The 14738-nt window shown below is 28.0% G+C and overlaps 2 protein-coding genes across 2 annotated transcripts; both read right to left on the reverse strand.

The window, feature by feature from the left end:
* Positions 1–5141: 5141 nt before the first annotated feature.
* On the reverse strand, positions 5142–5597 carry LOC101491519 (copper transporter 6-like). Its single transcript, XM_004492327.4, has one exon. It carries the CDS (start codon positions 5595–5597, stop codon positions 5142–5144), a length of 456 nt encoding a protein of 151 aa, XP_004492384.1.
* Positions 5598–8561: 2964 nt separating this feature from the next.
* Positions 8562–9335, reverse strand: LOC101491829 (18.1 kDa class I heat shock protein-like). Its single transcript, XM_004492328.4, has one exon. It carries the CDS (start codon positions 9258–9260, stop codon positions 8757–8759), a length of 504 nt encoding a protein of 167 aa, XP_004492385.1. The 5' UTR covers positions 9261–9335; the 3' UTR covers positions 8562–8756.
* Between the last annotated feature and the right edge of the window lie 5403 nt (positions 9336–14738).

The raw sequence follows: 14738 nt of genomic DNA on the forward strand, positions 1-14738 counted from the left end.
AGATATAATAAATATATCTATGACTACTTTCGACTTCAACATAAGACCCTCCAATATATTTTACGGATATTATAAAAAGTGATTGTAATAAAAAATTTGTCAAAAGAATATTTAATTTTACATATACATCTCTATAATTATTTATTTTTAAAAAAATACAACTACGTATTAGTATTGTATAGTATGATAACATCCATTTGAAATATGAATGACACGCCGAAATATATCATTACATTCTCTAATTAGAGATTTAATGAAATGTTCGGGTTATTTTTTTTAAATAATCTTATTTTGAAAATAATTTATCTACTCTTTTGAAAATTATTAATCAAAATGTCTTTTTTTTCTTTTTAAATTATAAGTCGTCATTCTTCAGACAATTTTCAAAAAAGAAAATTCAATTTTTTTTAAATTAATAAAAATATTATATATATATATATATATATATATATATATTCATAAAAATACATAAATACAAATTTTAAATTACATAGATTGACTAGAGCTGCCAAAAACATTTTGACAATGTTTTCGAGTATGGTCAGTTAACCAACATAGTCCGCATTTTCTTGGTATCTTTTCTTTAACTTACAGGTACTTTTTGGACGACCTTTTTTAATTCTCTGCCATTCAGGATTGTGATACAATGTTTCACCTTTATATGTGAGCCAATATCCTTCATTGGGTATAGGTAGAAACTATTCTTTGTAGATGTTAAATACATTAACATCCTTGTACACATCAGGTAGAAGCATTAAATAGTTTTGACGAGCGTAAGAATATGCAGCTATGACATGTGAACAAGGGACGTGTATAGCTTGAAGTTTTTCATAATCACACCATTTTCTTTGAAGGTTGACTTCAAAATGGCCAATTGGTCGCACCTCTCTTAGATTTATTGTTTCATGCACCATCAAAGAATAATAATTTCGGTCGAATTGCATGACTTGGTGAGTACTAGATTTACCAACTTCATATTTAATCTTGTTCATCCAATCGTCTGTGTATACTCGACCAGAAGTTAATGAAGTTTAATGTTGTTGTCCCCTTTTTGCATATAAAACTCTAAATCTATAGTATGTTGATTGTACCAAAGTAGTGATTGGGAGATTGCATGTACCCTTGAGCAATGCGTTGATTGACTCGAAAATGTTTGTTGTCATGTGTCCTCACCGTCAATCTTGATAATACGCCATAGTCCATTGTTCTGGGGGAATATTATCGATCCATCTTAAAGCCTCTGGATTTGTCATCCTGATTTCATTGCAATAATATTTGAATGATGACTCATTTAATGTATATCATGTAATAAATGATGTAAAAGTTATCAACTATTATACCGTGATAAGTGGAAAAAATAATAAGAAGAATTATATCATTACCCATACAAACAAATTTTCTTTGAAGTTCTTTGTCCTTGAACTCTCTCATGAAATTTTGTGCAATGTGTCAGATGTAGTACACATGTGTTGACAAAGGATCATGTCAACCATTATTTGGATTATTATAAGCACTTTTAATGGATTCGTGTCTATCTGAAATCAAACAAACGCCGACTTGAGGTGTTACGTACCTTCTTAGATTTTTTTTTAAATAAAGCTCCAAGCACCCCCTGTTTCACATTCCACAAGTGTATAAGCGATGGAAATTGTATTTTTGTTTCCATCTTGTGCAATAACAAGCAAAAGAGTCCTTTTTTACTTGTCGTACAACCAAGTTCCATCCACTAAGATAAATGGTTTACAAAATTTAAACCCAAATATGCACGAATGGAAAACCCAGAATAGTTGTTTGAAATTTTATGATCGATGTAACAGAGTATTATGAGAATATGCAAGTGATACTTCCATTTCCACAATAGTTCCTGGAAGAAATTTTTGCATAGCCAACAACCACCTTGGAAGATCATTGTAAGACTTTTCCCAGTTCCCATAAATCGTTTCGATAGCTTTGTTCCTTGCCATCCATGCCTTTCTAAAGGTGATTGTGTAGTTGTATTTCTGTAGAAAACCAATTGATGGAATATGTGCAATGATCATCTTCACTTTAATTGATGGATCAACTTTCAAAAGCGACTTTATGCTTTCGCATATGATGTTAGATCCAAGCTTGGTATGATCCTATGACATAGAGGAGTTTGTGCAATTGTGAGACCCCTTTAAACGATCAATCACCAATTGCTTACTTTTTTGGCTTAGTGAATCCCTGCATTTGAACAAGCATTGTGGATTCACACATTTAATTACATACATGTATTGATCAGATTGCACTACACAGTAAATATTAAAAAAAGGGTAAATATTATATTTATAAAACTATTAATTAATTCACTAACATTCAAATTTATTTTTGCAGATATAGTGGAAAATGTATGAAATTTGGCGATACACCTCATTATCATACCGCTGGGTATGATAAAAAATAGATCACATGATCGTTAACGATGTAATATATTAAAACATTACTTTATGATCTCTATTATATATATATTGTAATATGTAATATATATATTGGTTAATAGTTTTTAAAAGAGAATATTTAAGTAAATTATTTTAAAAATGGAGTTATTAAAAAAAAGAAACTCGAAATGTTAACCTAAAATTAATCAAAAGTATATATCTTTATACGTAAAAGTTACTAACAATGCGAAACAAAATTTCCCACCTAAAATTGGGGTAATTATGAAATATAAAAGTTGTATCATTTTCTTTTTATTTATTTTAGTTTATTGCATCAAGTTGGGTCACCATAATTTTTTTTGAATTAAATGCCATAATTGATGAATAAGCTAATTACTGTAATTATTAACGATATTGATTAATCAATAAAGGTCCATCATTGTTGTTGTAATAAAAACCGTTTAACTTTTTTCTAACTAAAACCTTTCACTTTCAACAAAAAGAGCATTACTCTGTTGCAGTTTTTTTTGTGTGTGCAAATTTCCAACCTATGTTTTTCATTTAGCAACTTCATTTTTTAATTTCTGAGCAATGCACAAAATTTGCAATATATCTATATTATTATATTAAAAAGTTGATTAGTATCTAAAGAGTATTTATCCCACCCAAAACTAGATTAATTTAGGAATTTTAGAGTAATTTTATAATTGATTATTAAATTTGATTTATAATTCATTTTATTTTAAATGCAACAATGATTTTTTATAGTTACACAAGAAATATAACTCATAAAATTTGTGGAACTGAAAATTGTGTAAGTATAGATGCATTGTAGCATGAATCTCAAATGTGACTATTTTTTTATTAAAACAAACTATATTCATAATTCAAATTGTAGAATATATCCATGCAATGCAATAAAAATTCAAATTTGTTAAAAATATACAGATAAATTTTTGAACAAAGTCACAACATTCAAGTTAAAATTTTAAACTGACAACATGTCTATGAATATGACAAAATTTAAGTGTTTGAACATCTCAAATTTGTCTTATTTGTAAGCTTTTTTAGACATTTTATCATTTTATGTTATTAATATGTTGTAAATTTGTTTGTAGATTCATCTTTTTTTGATTTTAATGACTTTAAATTCTATTGTTCTTGATCCATGTAATTACTACAATTGGAATGAATGAATATTATTATTTTAGGCAAAAAAATAAGTCTACGGAATACCCATGGTGTTTCTCAATCTGTAATGTTGACGACGCTATTGAAACTTATAATCTATTAAAGTTACTATATCAATCTGAACCAAAACATACACCATACCAAGAAAGAAAAATGAAAAAGCATCACACTTAGACAATAAAATCACAACAAAAAAATACAAAAAAAAAAAACTAAATTTGTATGGAAGTCATTTATTTATATAAAATAAAGGAAAAATAATTTGCAATGGTGATTATAAAAAAATGATCACAAACCACTTCTCTATATTCGAGGATGAATAAGAGAACCTAAGTTTCATATGCGACTATTGTTTTTTGATTTATTATGAATTTTAATAATTAAGAATATGTAAGGATGACTCATATAATAGAATTTTTATCAAAATTTTATTCTTTTTGTTTTCCATGCAAATTTCGATAAACTTTTCATTATATATTCCAATGTTATTTATTAAATACACCATCTCTTTCAAACAACTCAAATTCAATTGTTTCTCTTTTTAATTCTAATATATGTACATAAAACTTCCATGACATTTTCTTTGGACCATTTTTGCTAATGGACATTTCATTATCTTGTACGATATCTTACATATGCGCTTATGTTTTTTTTTTTTTTTTGTTTTTTATTCACTTCAATCATTTTCATACTTGTAAATTGAATTAAAGATAACCATTCAAAGAACTCATATTTTTATCAATTTTGTTTGTTTTTTAGAAAAATGATCATAGTACAACCTTATTCCATCTTTTACTCATTGTCTAATCTTCTAGATAATTTATGATTGAAATTTTGGAGCATTATTACAATATATTGTTAACCGTTAGCTCAAGGAAAATAGTGCATAATTGAAATCTAAGCATCTTTAGTTTGATTGAAAATTGGTATAAGTTGATCTCGTAGAGTTCGAGCACATATAATAAGATATTGCAATTATATAATAATTTTTTGTATTAGAGTTTGACCGTGGCAAATAATACGTATTTTTTTATTTCTAGATCCACGAGAATAATAAAATTGATTTGCCCCTCTTCAAGACATTGTGCATTATCTAACCATTTTAATTTTTAATTTATGACAATTATATCAATTTTACATAAGCCTTACTAATTTCATGTATTGAAAAAAAAAATTATATCTAAAAATTCATTTAAAGTTAAATCAAAAGTATTTGTAGAAACTTTAATCCAAATATACACTATTATTATAACATGATTGTTACCGTTATCTATGCTCGTTGATTGTTTGGTAACCCAAATTCAAAGGCTTGCGAAAAATATCTTATTTTGCCTTTACAAATTGTGCACCAATTAACATGTACTTTCAACAACCAAAAACTCTTTTTATTTGTAATAACTCACAAAAAAATAATAATAATACAACCCAAATATATATGAATTTGACTAAATTATTTGGAACTCATATAATTTAGTAGAACTTAATATAAATTTCAATTGATAAAATTTTTATTTGTTTTATAAGAACACCAAAAATGATGGATCAAACTCACTACGGTTTGGAAGAATCCAACCCACTCGATTTCTTCAAGATAGCCATTGTCCCAAAAACCATGAACCCGATGACGTGGCCGCAAATCGCGGCGATAAACACGCCACCATTAAACGACATAACTGCCAACATAACCAAATATGAAAATACAGTACGCACGCCGTACAACCCCGTCTTAAGAAACGACCCAACGACGTCGTTTGATGTCCCATTTTTGAGTTTCACAATGTTAGTAAATGAAAGCCACTCCACCAACACCGCCATAACGAACACGAGAATCAGCGCCACCGCATACATGGCGGCGCTGTCGCCGGGCCAGCAATGAAATAGTATGTCCACCTTATGCCCCCAATAGAATGTCGTGTGTATCGGAATCCTCCGCCGCCCCAACATCGTCGCCACCGTCGAGTTGTATAGATACACCGGAACGCCGTCTGCGGTCGTGGTAAACGACATATTCAAATAACCCGACTTTAAATTAAATATTAATGTAAAATATGTTTATGATTGAAATTAAATTGTGGGTAATGGCTTTTATATGCGTGAGATTGTGTCGGTTGGAACATGACAAATATGAACATGAAGATATTCTTCTTGTGTGTTCATAAAAAATGTTCCATAATTCATTTGCAAGCAATACAAGCAATCAGTACTATAAAATGTATTATCATTTTGATTTTGATCATGAAGAAAACACAAAGGGAAATTAAAGGAAATAAGGCTGTGCATAATTAGTACTTTAGTTCTAGCTAGCTTTGTAGGATTTTCAGTAAAATGGGACCCACCAATTACCTTTGCTTTTTTACTTCACAAATAACTGATTAAAATATTTACAATTTTTTAATGAAAATATTTATATTTTTTTATGAATGAAATTTACGATGAAATAATGCTTCTGCCTAAAGTAAAAACCACCTTAAAGTTAATTGAATATTTATAAGAGTGATTAAATTTATTTCTCTCTAATGACACACAAAATTTATATTTATATTTTTGTGATTTATTTTTAAAAAAAATTGTAAGCTCCAATGAATTTTCGTTTTTTTTTAATCATATATATTATGTTTATGCAATGTTTCTTAAAAGAGATGGATACAAAAAATGTATATGCAGTGTTATGCGATGCACCATCACCCGTAAATATTTTATTATGATACTTAGAATTATGTTCTGAAATAATTAAATCAACGTTTATTATTAATTGTTAATGTAAATTTGAGTTATATCGATAATATATAATTATTTTTCTTCAAAAATTACTGTAATTTTATATATTTTTTTTTATCAAACGTTCTTGGATGAACTTTTATTATATTTTTATGAATGCAATAGTTATATATGATTGGTGTAAAAAAATTTATATTAAAAAATTAATAATAATTATTTATTTATTATAATATTTTAATGAAAATATAAAATCATTGATAAATATAAATTTAAAAATATTTTATATTAACGGTGTATTTTTTTTCTTCACTATTTTTATTTTGAAACAAAAATTCAAAATGACTCGATTGTTATTTATATTTTTACCTCCATCCTTATACTTAATTTCTTCCTTCATCTTTTTGTCAAATATATTCGCTATTTAAACGAATATTCGATCTATTTCCTTTAGCACTTTTTCAGACTTATTTTTAAACTTTTATATGTATTCATAGACATTTGTGTCAGCTTTTTGTGCTTTGTGTGAAATGTGTTGCAACCATTTATTTTTGTCCAACAACTTGCAACCATATTTATGTCATAGAAGATTACTCTATTACCAACGGAGTTGGGCTTAAAATAAAAATCTAAACTCTCAACATGTAAATTCAAGCTCCAATCTCCATTAAAAAAATATTTAATATTTAATGTATTTTGATAAGATTTCCTTTAATAAAATAAACTGATCAGGTAAAAAGTTATTTTATTATGTTCACAAACACCAGAAATAATTTAATATGCACACCTTGGGACACATAAAATGTATTTTTATAATTTTAAAATAAACTTTGACTATATAAATACAAAATCATCCCTTTAAAAATTATGCCACATATACAATTTTAAGGGTAAAATTATATTTTTATAAATATAAATTTTAATGTATCTTTTTAAATGATTATCAAATTATTGTTCACGCATGGAGATTGAGTTTAGATTTATCAAATTAGTTTATTTGTGTTTTTAGTTTTTTTTATTTTATCACATTCATGGAAGTATTTACTTTTTTTAAAAATTAAACTTTTTGATCACTGAAATATCATATTTTGTTATATTTATAGTTTTAATTTTATTTTTTATCGCAAAAAAGATTTTAATCAACATAACATTTTCTTTGAAGTTAATGACAAGACATTAACATGTTGACTTCGCAAAATACAAATAGATTATATTTATCTAGATTATCGATTATTAAATAATATCTTTTAAAATAATAAAAATAATAAAAATATTTTATAAATCAAAACTAAAATTATTATATTATTAACGATCCATTTTACACTGCTGTTAAATTTTTATATCTACTTATAACTTTATCTTTTCACGCCTGTTTTATCTTTTACTTTTTCATATTTTATTTTTTTATATTCTCTTTTCACTATAATTTTCTCTCATACTTAATTTCAATATTATCTCTTACGGTTGTTTCGTTTTCTTGTATTCTTCCACCATCTTAATACTATTTTTCTCATATCTTTTGATAGAATGCATCTTGGAGTTACTTCTTCTATTTCATGATCAAGATGAGGATGATGATGATTTGGGACTCGGGCTACTAGTTTTACCTATTTCTCTTATGCAATTTTAGAAGGTTGATAGAAAATTATCATAAAAGATTTTTAATTTAAAGTATAAATTATAAACGAAATAAATTTTTTTCACTGATATGCTAATTTAACGATGGTCTTTTATAAATTAATTAATTAATCAAAAAACATTTATTTTATTAATAATGTATTGTGAATATCTCTTAAAAGAAAATTTTAATAAAGTTATTATATTTTATTGTATAAATCATAAACGCGACAAATATTAGTCCATGATCATGTTATAAAACTTAGTTCAATGTTATAATATATTACATTAGATCATATTACCATATTGTAAAAAATAATCAAACAATACTATTTATGAATTTTAATTGTACTTTTTAAAATTAAATAAATATTGTTTATCTATATTCCAAATATTACATTGAGAGTAAATGAAGACCTTCAAAAAGATACCAACAGATGTGTCCGTGCAAATGCACTAATATTTTATTAGGAGATAAATAATGATGAATTGTCAGTACAAATTAATTTTGCATTGATAATGAATATGAATAATTGATTTTATTATTTTACTAGATAGTTATAATTATAATCATTAAATAACTCAATCAACAACTTAATTTTGAGAGAGGACATACAAATTAATTAAATGAAGAAGAAATGAGTATTCAATAAGTAAAAATATACTTATATAGAAGAAAAGCAGTTAGTTATTTATCATTTATACATTTATATATTTATATATATAGTTAGTTATTTATCGTCTACAAAGATACTTACTTATCTTTTATTTTCTTGTGGAGAGATACTTTCTACTATAGTTTATATTCATTACATAAGACACACATATTTTGTTTCACACATGTGAAATTTGAACATTTCTAACACGTTTGTTCCCAACTCTATGCTTAGGAACATGAATAGTGAGAACACCATTATCCATATAAGCCTTAACATGATCAACCTTAGAATTTTCAGGCAAAGCAAGACGCTGCACAAAATGACCACTAGAGACTTCAACACGATGCCACCCTCCTCTCTCTTCTTCCATCTCAACACTCTTCTCACAAATTATACAGAGTACTCTGTCATCATCAACTTCGACTCGAACATCGTTTCGTTTGATCCCCGGAAAGTGTGCTTTGTAAATATGAGCTTCATGGGTTTCTGTCCACTCTATTTGTGTTGTGTTGACAATTGGTTCGTTCAGGAATGGTGTTGCTATTTGATTTTGAGGTGTGTTGGTTTGGTGAGAAACTCCATAATTATGAGTTTTGTATGATGGGTGGTTCCATGTTTGGTGATGATCTTGTGATTCTGATCTTCTTCTACCAAAGAGGTTATTGGGAAAAAGAGACATTTTTTTTTAATGGGGAATTTGGTGCTATATGATGAATTTGATGTATTATTGATACTACTTGTGTGCAATTGAGTGAAGTAGTACTTATTTAAAGGGGAGAAAATGGGATTAATTTAATTTCAGTAACAAATTTTCTATGGTTATTAGTTAGAGCATCTTGAGATTGGACAATTCAATAGAGAGAATCCACTTTAATTTGCACTAATTGGAACAATCACTAATCGTTTTATTCTAAGTGTTTGTTCTATTAGTGGAAATGATTTTTGAATTATTTGATTTTATTTAAAAGTTAATCGAGTTTAATATATTATTTTTAGTGTTAAATGTTTTTTCATTTCAATAAAATTTTAAAGTTTTGCTTTTATTTTCCGTTAATTTATTTATTTGACTTTTAGTTTTGACAATATTTTCCATCAATAGTTCCTTTTGAGTTTTTAAATAGCTTTCCACATGCATATGTTATGTTTAGATTGTAAATAATTTTTCTGCAAAAATTTAAATTTCTTTAAGAATGGATGAAATATGAATTGTAACTTTTAAAAGTTCAAAAATTAAAATAACGCAATCTAAATTTTGAAATCAAATATTAAACTCTTATTTTTTAGAGACATTTATCATAATAAACAACGCATAACCATAAAATTTGGTTGTATTTTGATTAAAAAAAATATAAACTAAAAGTATATTTAATTAACTCTTTTTTTGTTGTTGTTATTTAGATATATTAAGCTAAAAAAAGTTGGTAAAAAAATTTAATAATCAAAGTTGATTTTAAAGACAAAAGTTACAAATAGCAACTTCAATTTATAATTCATTCTAGAATAAAAAACAGTTTCTATTGAAGAATACTAAAACTTGATAAAAATCGATTTTTATATGTAAAAAATCACTTTCAGTTCTAAGAAAAAAATAATCATAGTGAATCAAAACATGCTGCACCGATCAAGTAGCATTTTTCTTCTATAATAAGATGAAGCTGGTATTCGTGTCGTAAACTCAAAGCTAATAAAGCATAAATGCCCTTTACCCACTTTTATGATTATAAAACACACACACACACAATTTGTTGAAGATAAAGAAAAATAGAGTCATTAATTGCTGCTTTCTTTTGAACGATAAGTAATTAATTGGTTGGTAGGTCATGTTAAATATATATTCTATCTAACTAATGTCGTATTAATCAAGCTTGTACGGGTTATATATGAAAAGTACATATCACATGTTGAAAAATGTTATTTATAGAATGTTAGTATATATAGCTTTTATATCTATTTTTTGTAAACTTTTCTTATCAATGATGAAGATAAATGAATTAGAATTTTTATCGTCCGACAATATTAAACATAGAAATTGGTTGCGGTTATTTGAATTAAAATTTCTCATCCACTTAATTAAGAAGGTCTTCAAATTATTGGTTTTTGAGAGACATTAATAATATTATCATTATTAAGTTTGTTTGGGATTAATTTATTTATTTACTTCTAGATTGTGTTATTCTTACAAGAAGTTGGATTTTTCGAAAACATGGGCATATATCACTCTGATGACTAAAATCTTAAGAATTACCATGTTTTCAATAAATTTTTATTTTATGATTTATGTAACGTTATTTTAAATTAAAGGCAGAGTGCCTATCACATTTTGTTTTTACAAAAACCTTATCACAAATTTAAACCTTGAAATTGCAATCAAGTAATTTAAACACACTATATATATATATATATATATATAACAAAATTTTAAAATGATCCCCAAAATTGAAAATCTTGAATCCTTTAAAATCACTATATTGTGATATGTGATTTTCAATCTCAGTAAATGTTTTGAATTTTTTATTTTCATTTCAAATATCAAATTGATGCATCACTACAATATTAGAGATTGAAAATGTGATTTACCAAAAATAATTAATGGTGTTAAAAACATGTTTCCGAAGCAAAGATCCCTTAAAAATATAAAATAAAAAAACAACAATAACGGTGTTAAATAAAAATATCAAAATCAAAACAAAATAATAACAAACTTAACACTTCAACAACAAAACATCTAACCATAAATTGATAAAATCAAGTAGTCGCTTGAGCTTGATGATCGAATGTTGTCATGTAAACAAAACTGTTGAAGAGATTATTCCTTTAAAACTATGGTTTGGACAAGATCACAAGAGAGACAAGTCTTGTAAACTATGCTACATTTTGGCCAACAGTACTACCTTTTGTTTTGTCCAAACCATAGTTCTAAAGATATACTCTTTTCAATTATTGGATGCATTTGTAGCTGAAATGAAACGAAACAACACGTAGCTTTTATATTGTTAATTAGTTTGTACACTAGACTTATTGACAAGTGTTTTTGGCCTATTAAATTAAAACTATTAAGTTGTACTGCACGCTACGAATGGGTGGTACTTGATTACTTGTTGTACTGCTATGCAACATTATTTGTGTACTAAAAGACTGTTTTAGAGCATGTAGCCAAATATTTTTTTGTTAGGGTAGAGTTACATAAAATTGAGTTGTTGGCAAATTTATTTTTGTTGGAGTTATAATAAGTTGATATTAATAGAAAGATACTTTCACAATTTAATAATAGTAAATTTATGATTGTTATCTTTTATATTAATTTATCATCGTTACTTTTTTTTAATTGTTATAAAAATTCAAATTTAAATTAAAATAATATATAATAATATTAATTAAAATATTTAAATTAATATTTTAAATTGTTATAAAACTAAATATGAATAAAATATTAATGTATGAATTAAAGTTGTTGGACCTAATATAATTCTTAAGAGTTAAACTGTAGGAATAAAAAATAAATAAATTGCTTTAAGATGATGTGACACAGTGAATCTTATTTTTTGAACTCATGTTAAATTCACCGTTATATATAAATCTTCATTATTAATATATTCTCAGTTGTTTTAATAAAAGACAAATGATTTATAATTTGATATGTTTAATTAATAATATGAATTAAATGCATCAGTCATAGATCATTTGTTTATTGTAAAAAAAATCGGAGTACATTGTTGCATTAAAAGAGCTCATCATGTGACTTAAGATAAATATTATTATTAATATTATTATTATTACCATTCCTATCCTATCACTGTTATATAAGAAGAAGAAAAAATTATTTTTATGATTATTAAGAAATTCAATTAATTGTAATTAACTTTTTAAATTTGATGTTATGTTAAATTTGTTAAACTGATCCTTTTTAGTGTGAAACATTCAATCATCTGTATTAAATGTTTTTAATTTAAATGAATGATAAAATTAGAAATAATAACTTAAGTGATTCAAAAATAATTAATTTTTTTTAATAATGACTAGAATTTTGTTGGAACACTATCAAGAATTGGGTGAATTAATGGTGAAAGTTGATACTTGTTAATTGTAGTGTTTTTAGAAAATGATGGAGAAAAGAGAGAGATTATAGAAGAGAGTTATTTACTTAATTTTCATTAGTGTGTAAAAAATGACATTAGTCTCAAAACATTACACACAAAGTTATTTATATGGGTACAAATGTGGAACCAAAAAATCAAAATGGCCCAAAAACAATTGAATTATTTATTACATCCAATACACCACCTTAATTCAAATGTTCCACATTCTTCATGCCTAGCTTCATCACAAGTTTGTTGAACACTTCATTCGTAACGCCTTTTGTCAACAAATCTGCAACTTGTTCTTCGCTTTTGCAATACCCCAAACATAACTGCCCGGAACTCACTAGTTCCCTCAAATAATGAAACCTCATCTCAATATGCTTGCTCCTCCCATGTGCTATGAGATTCTTAGCAAGGTTGATGGCTGAAACATTATCCATCAACAGCAAAACGGCTCCTCTCGTGTTGCTGTCCAGCTCACGCAGCAAGTTCACTAGCCACACAGTTTGGCATGCACATAATGAAGCTGCAATATACTCCGCCTCGCAAGAAGAGAGGGCAACCACCGGCTCCTTTTTAGAACACCAAGAGATTGGTGCCCCTCCGAACATAAAAACATAACCGGCCATTGATTTCCGATCATCCTTATCTCCGCACCAATTGGAGTCGGTGTATTCGAGTAATTCGCAACTTCTGCCCATGTCACTTGCAGGAAATAAAATTCCACAGCCAAGAGTACCTTTCACATATCTAAGTATCCTCTTAACTGCTGCCAAGTGTGATACCTTTGGCCTCTCCATGAACCTACTTGCAATACCGACACTAAATGCTAAATCTAGCCGCATATTGCACAAGTAACGCAATGATCCTACCAATCTCCGGTATTGAGTAGGATCCACATCTTGCTCATCTTCACTCTTGGACAGTTGTAAACGTGCCTTGGCTGGTGTTGTGGCAGCATTGCAATGCTCCATATCACACATCTTCAAGATATCCATTGCATACCTCTTTTGATGCATGAGCAGTCCCAACTTTGTCTTTTGGAATTCTATGCCTAAGAAGTATTTCATTGTGCCAAGATCAGTCATTTCAAACTCCCTCATAAGCTCTTCTTTGAACTTTGAAATGTAACTTTCACAGCTGCCCGTAATCAATAAATCGTCCACATAAAGACAAAGTATGATTACTCATTCGCTTGCATCCGACTTCACATAAACACCATGTTCGGATACGCACTTCTTGAAACCAATGTCTATAAGAGAACCATCTATGCGTTTGTTCCAAGCTCTTGGCGCTTGCTTCAAACCATAGAGTGCCTTCCGTAACTTGTAGACCCTTACCTCTTGATTTTTAATCACAAAACCAGGTGGCTGTCCAACATAGACCTCCTCATCAAGTGGACCATTCAAAAATGCCGATTTGACGTCCATTTGATATAACGGCCAGCTGTTGTTATTAGCTATCGCAACAACTAACCGGATGGTTTCATGTCTTGCTACCGGTGCGAACACTTCATCAAAATCTATCCCTTCCTTTTGCAAAAATTCCTTTGCAACTAATCGAGCTTTATGCTTGATTATTTCACTTTTCGGATTCGCTTTCACTTTGTAGACCCATTTCACACCAATAGCCTTTTTATCTTTCGGTAAGTCAACCAACATCCATGTATTGTTCCTTTCAATCGATTCCAGTTCTTCCTTCATAGCACACATCCACTTTGGATCGCTTAATGCCTCTTTCGTATTCACCGGTTCAGATTCGGCCATTAGAGCGAAATGAATAAGATCACCCTCATTGTTGATCTCGCTATCTTGGAACAATTCACAATCACGGAGTCTTTGAGGCAATCCTCTTCGCCTTGTTGATCGTCTACTTGATTCACCTGTTTTGGTTCTGAAAGGTTGCTGTACAGCACCTTCAGCAGGCTGAAAATTCTGATTTTCCTGCAGAAAATCGATTGGCAAATCGATTTCCAGCTCTCCAGAGGCTCCAGAATGTTGATTTTCCTTCTGACAATCGATTGGGAAATCGATTTCCACCCCCCCCCCCCCCGCGGCAAAAAATCCTTTTTTTCTGAA

The sequence above is a fragment of the Cicer arietinum genome, chromosome 3 (assembly GCF_000331145.2).
Source record: "Cicer arietinum cultivar CDC Frontier isolate Library 1 chromosome 3, Cicar.CDCFrontier_v2.0, whole genome shotgun sequence".
In the NCBI taxonomy this organism is placed as follows: Eukaryota; Viridiplantae; Streptophyta; class Magnoliopsida; order Fabales; family Fabaceae; genus Cicer; species Cicer arietinum.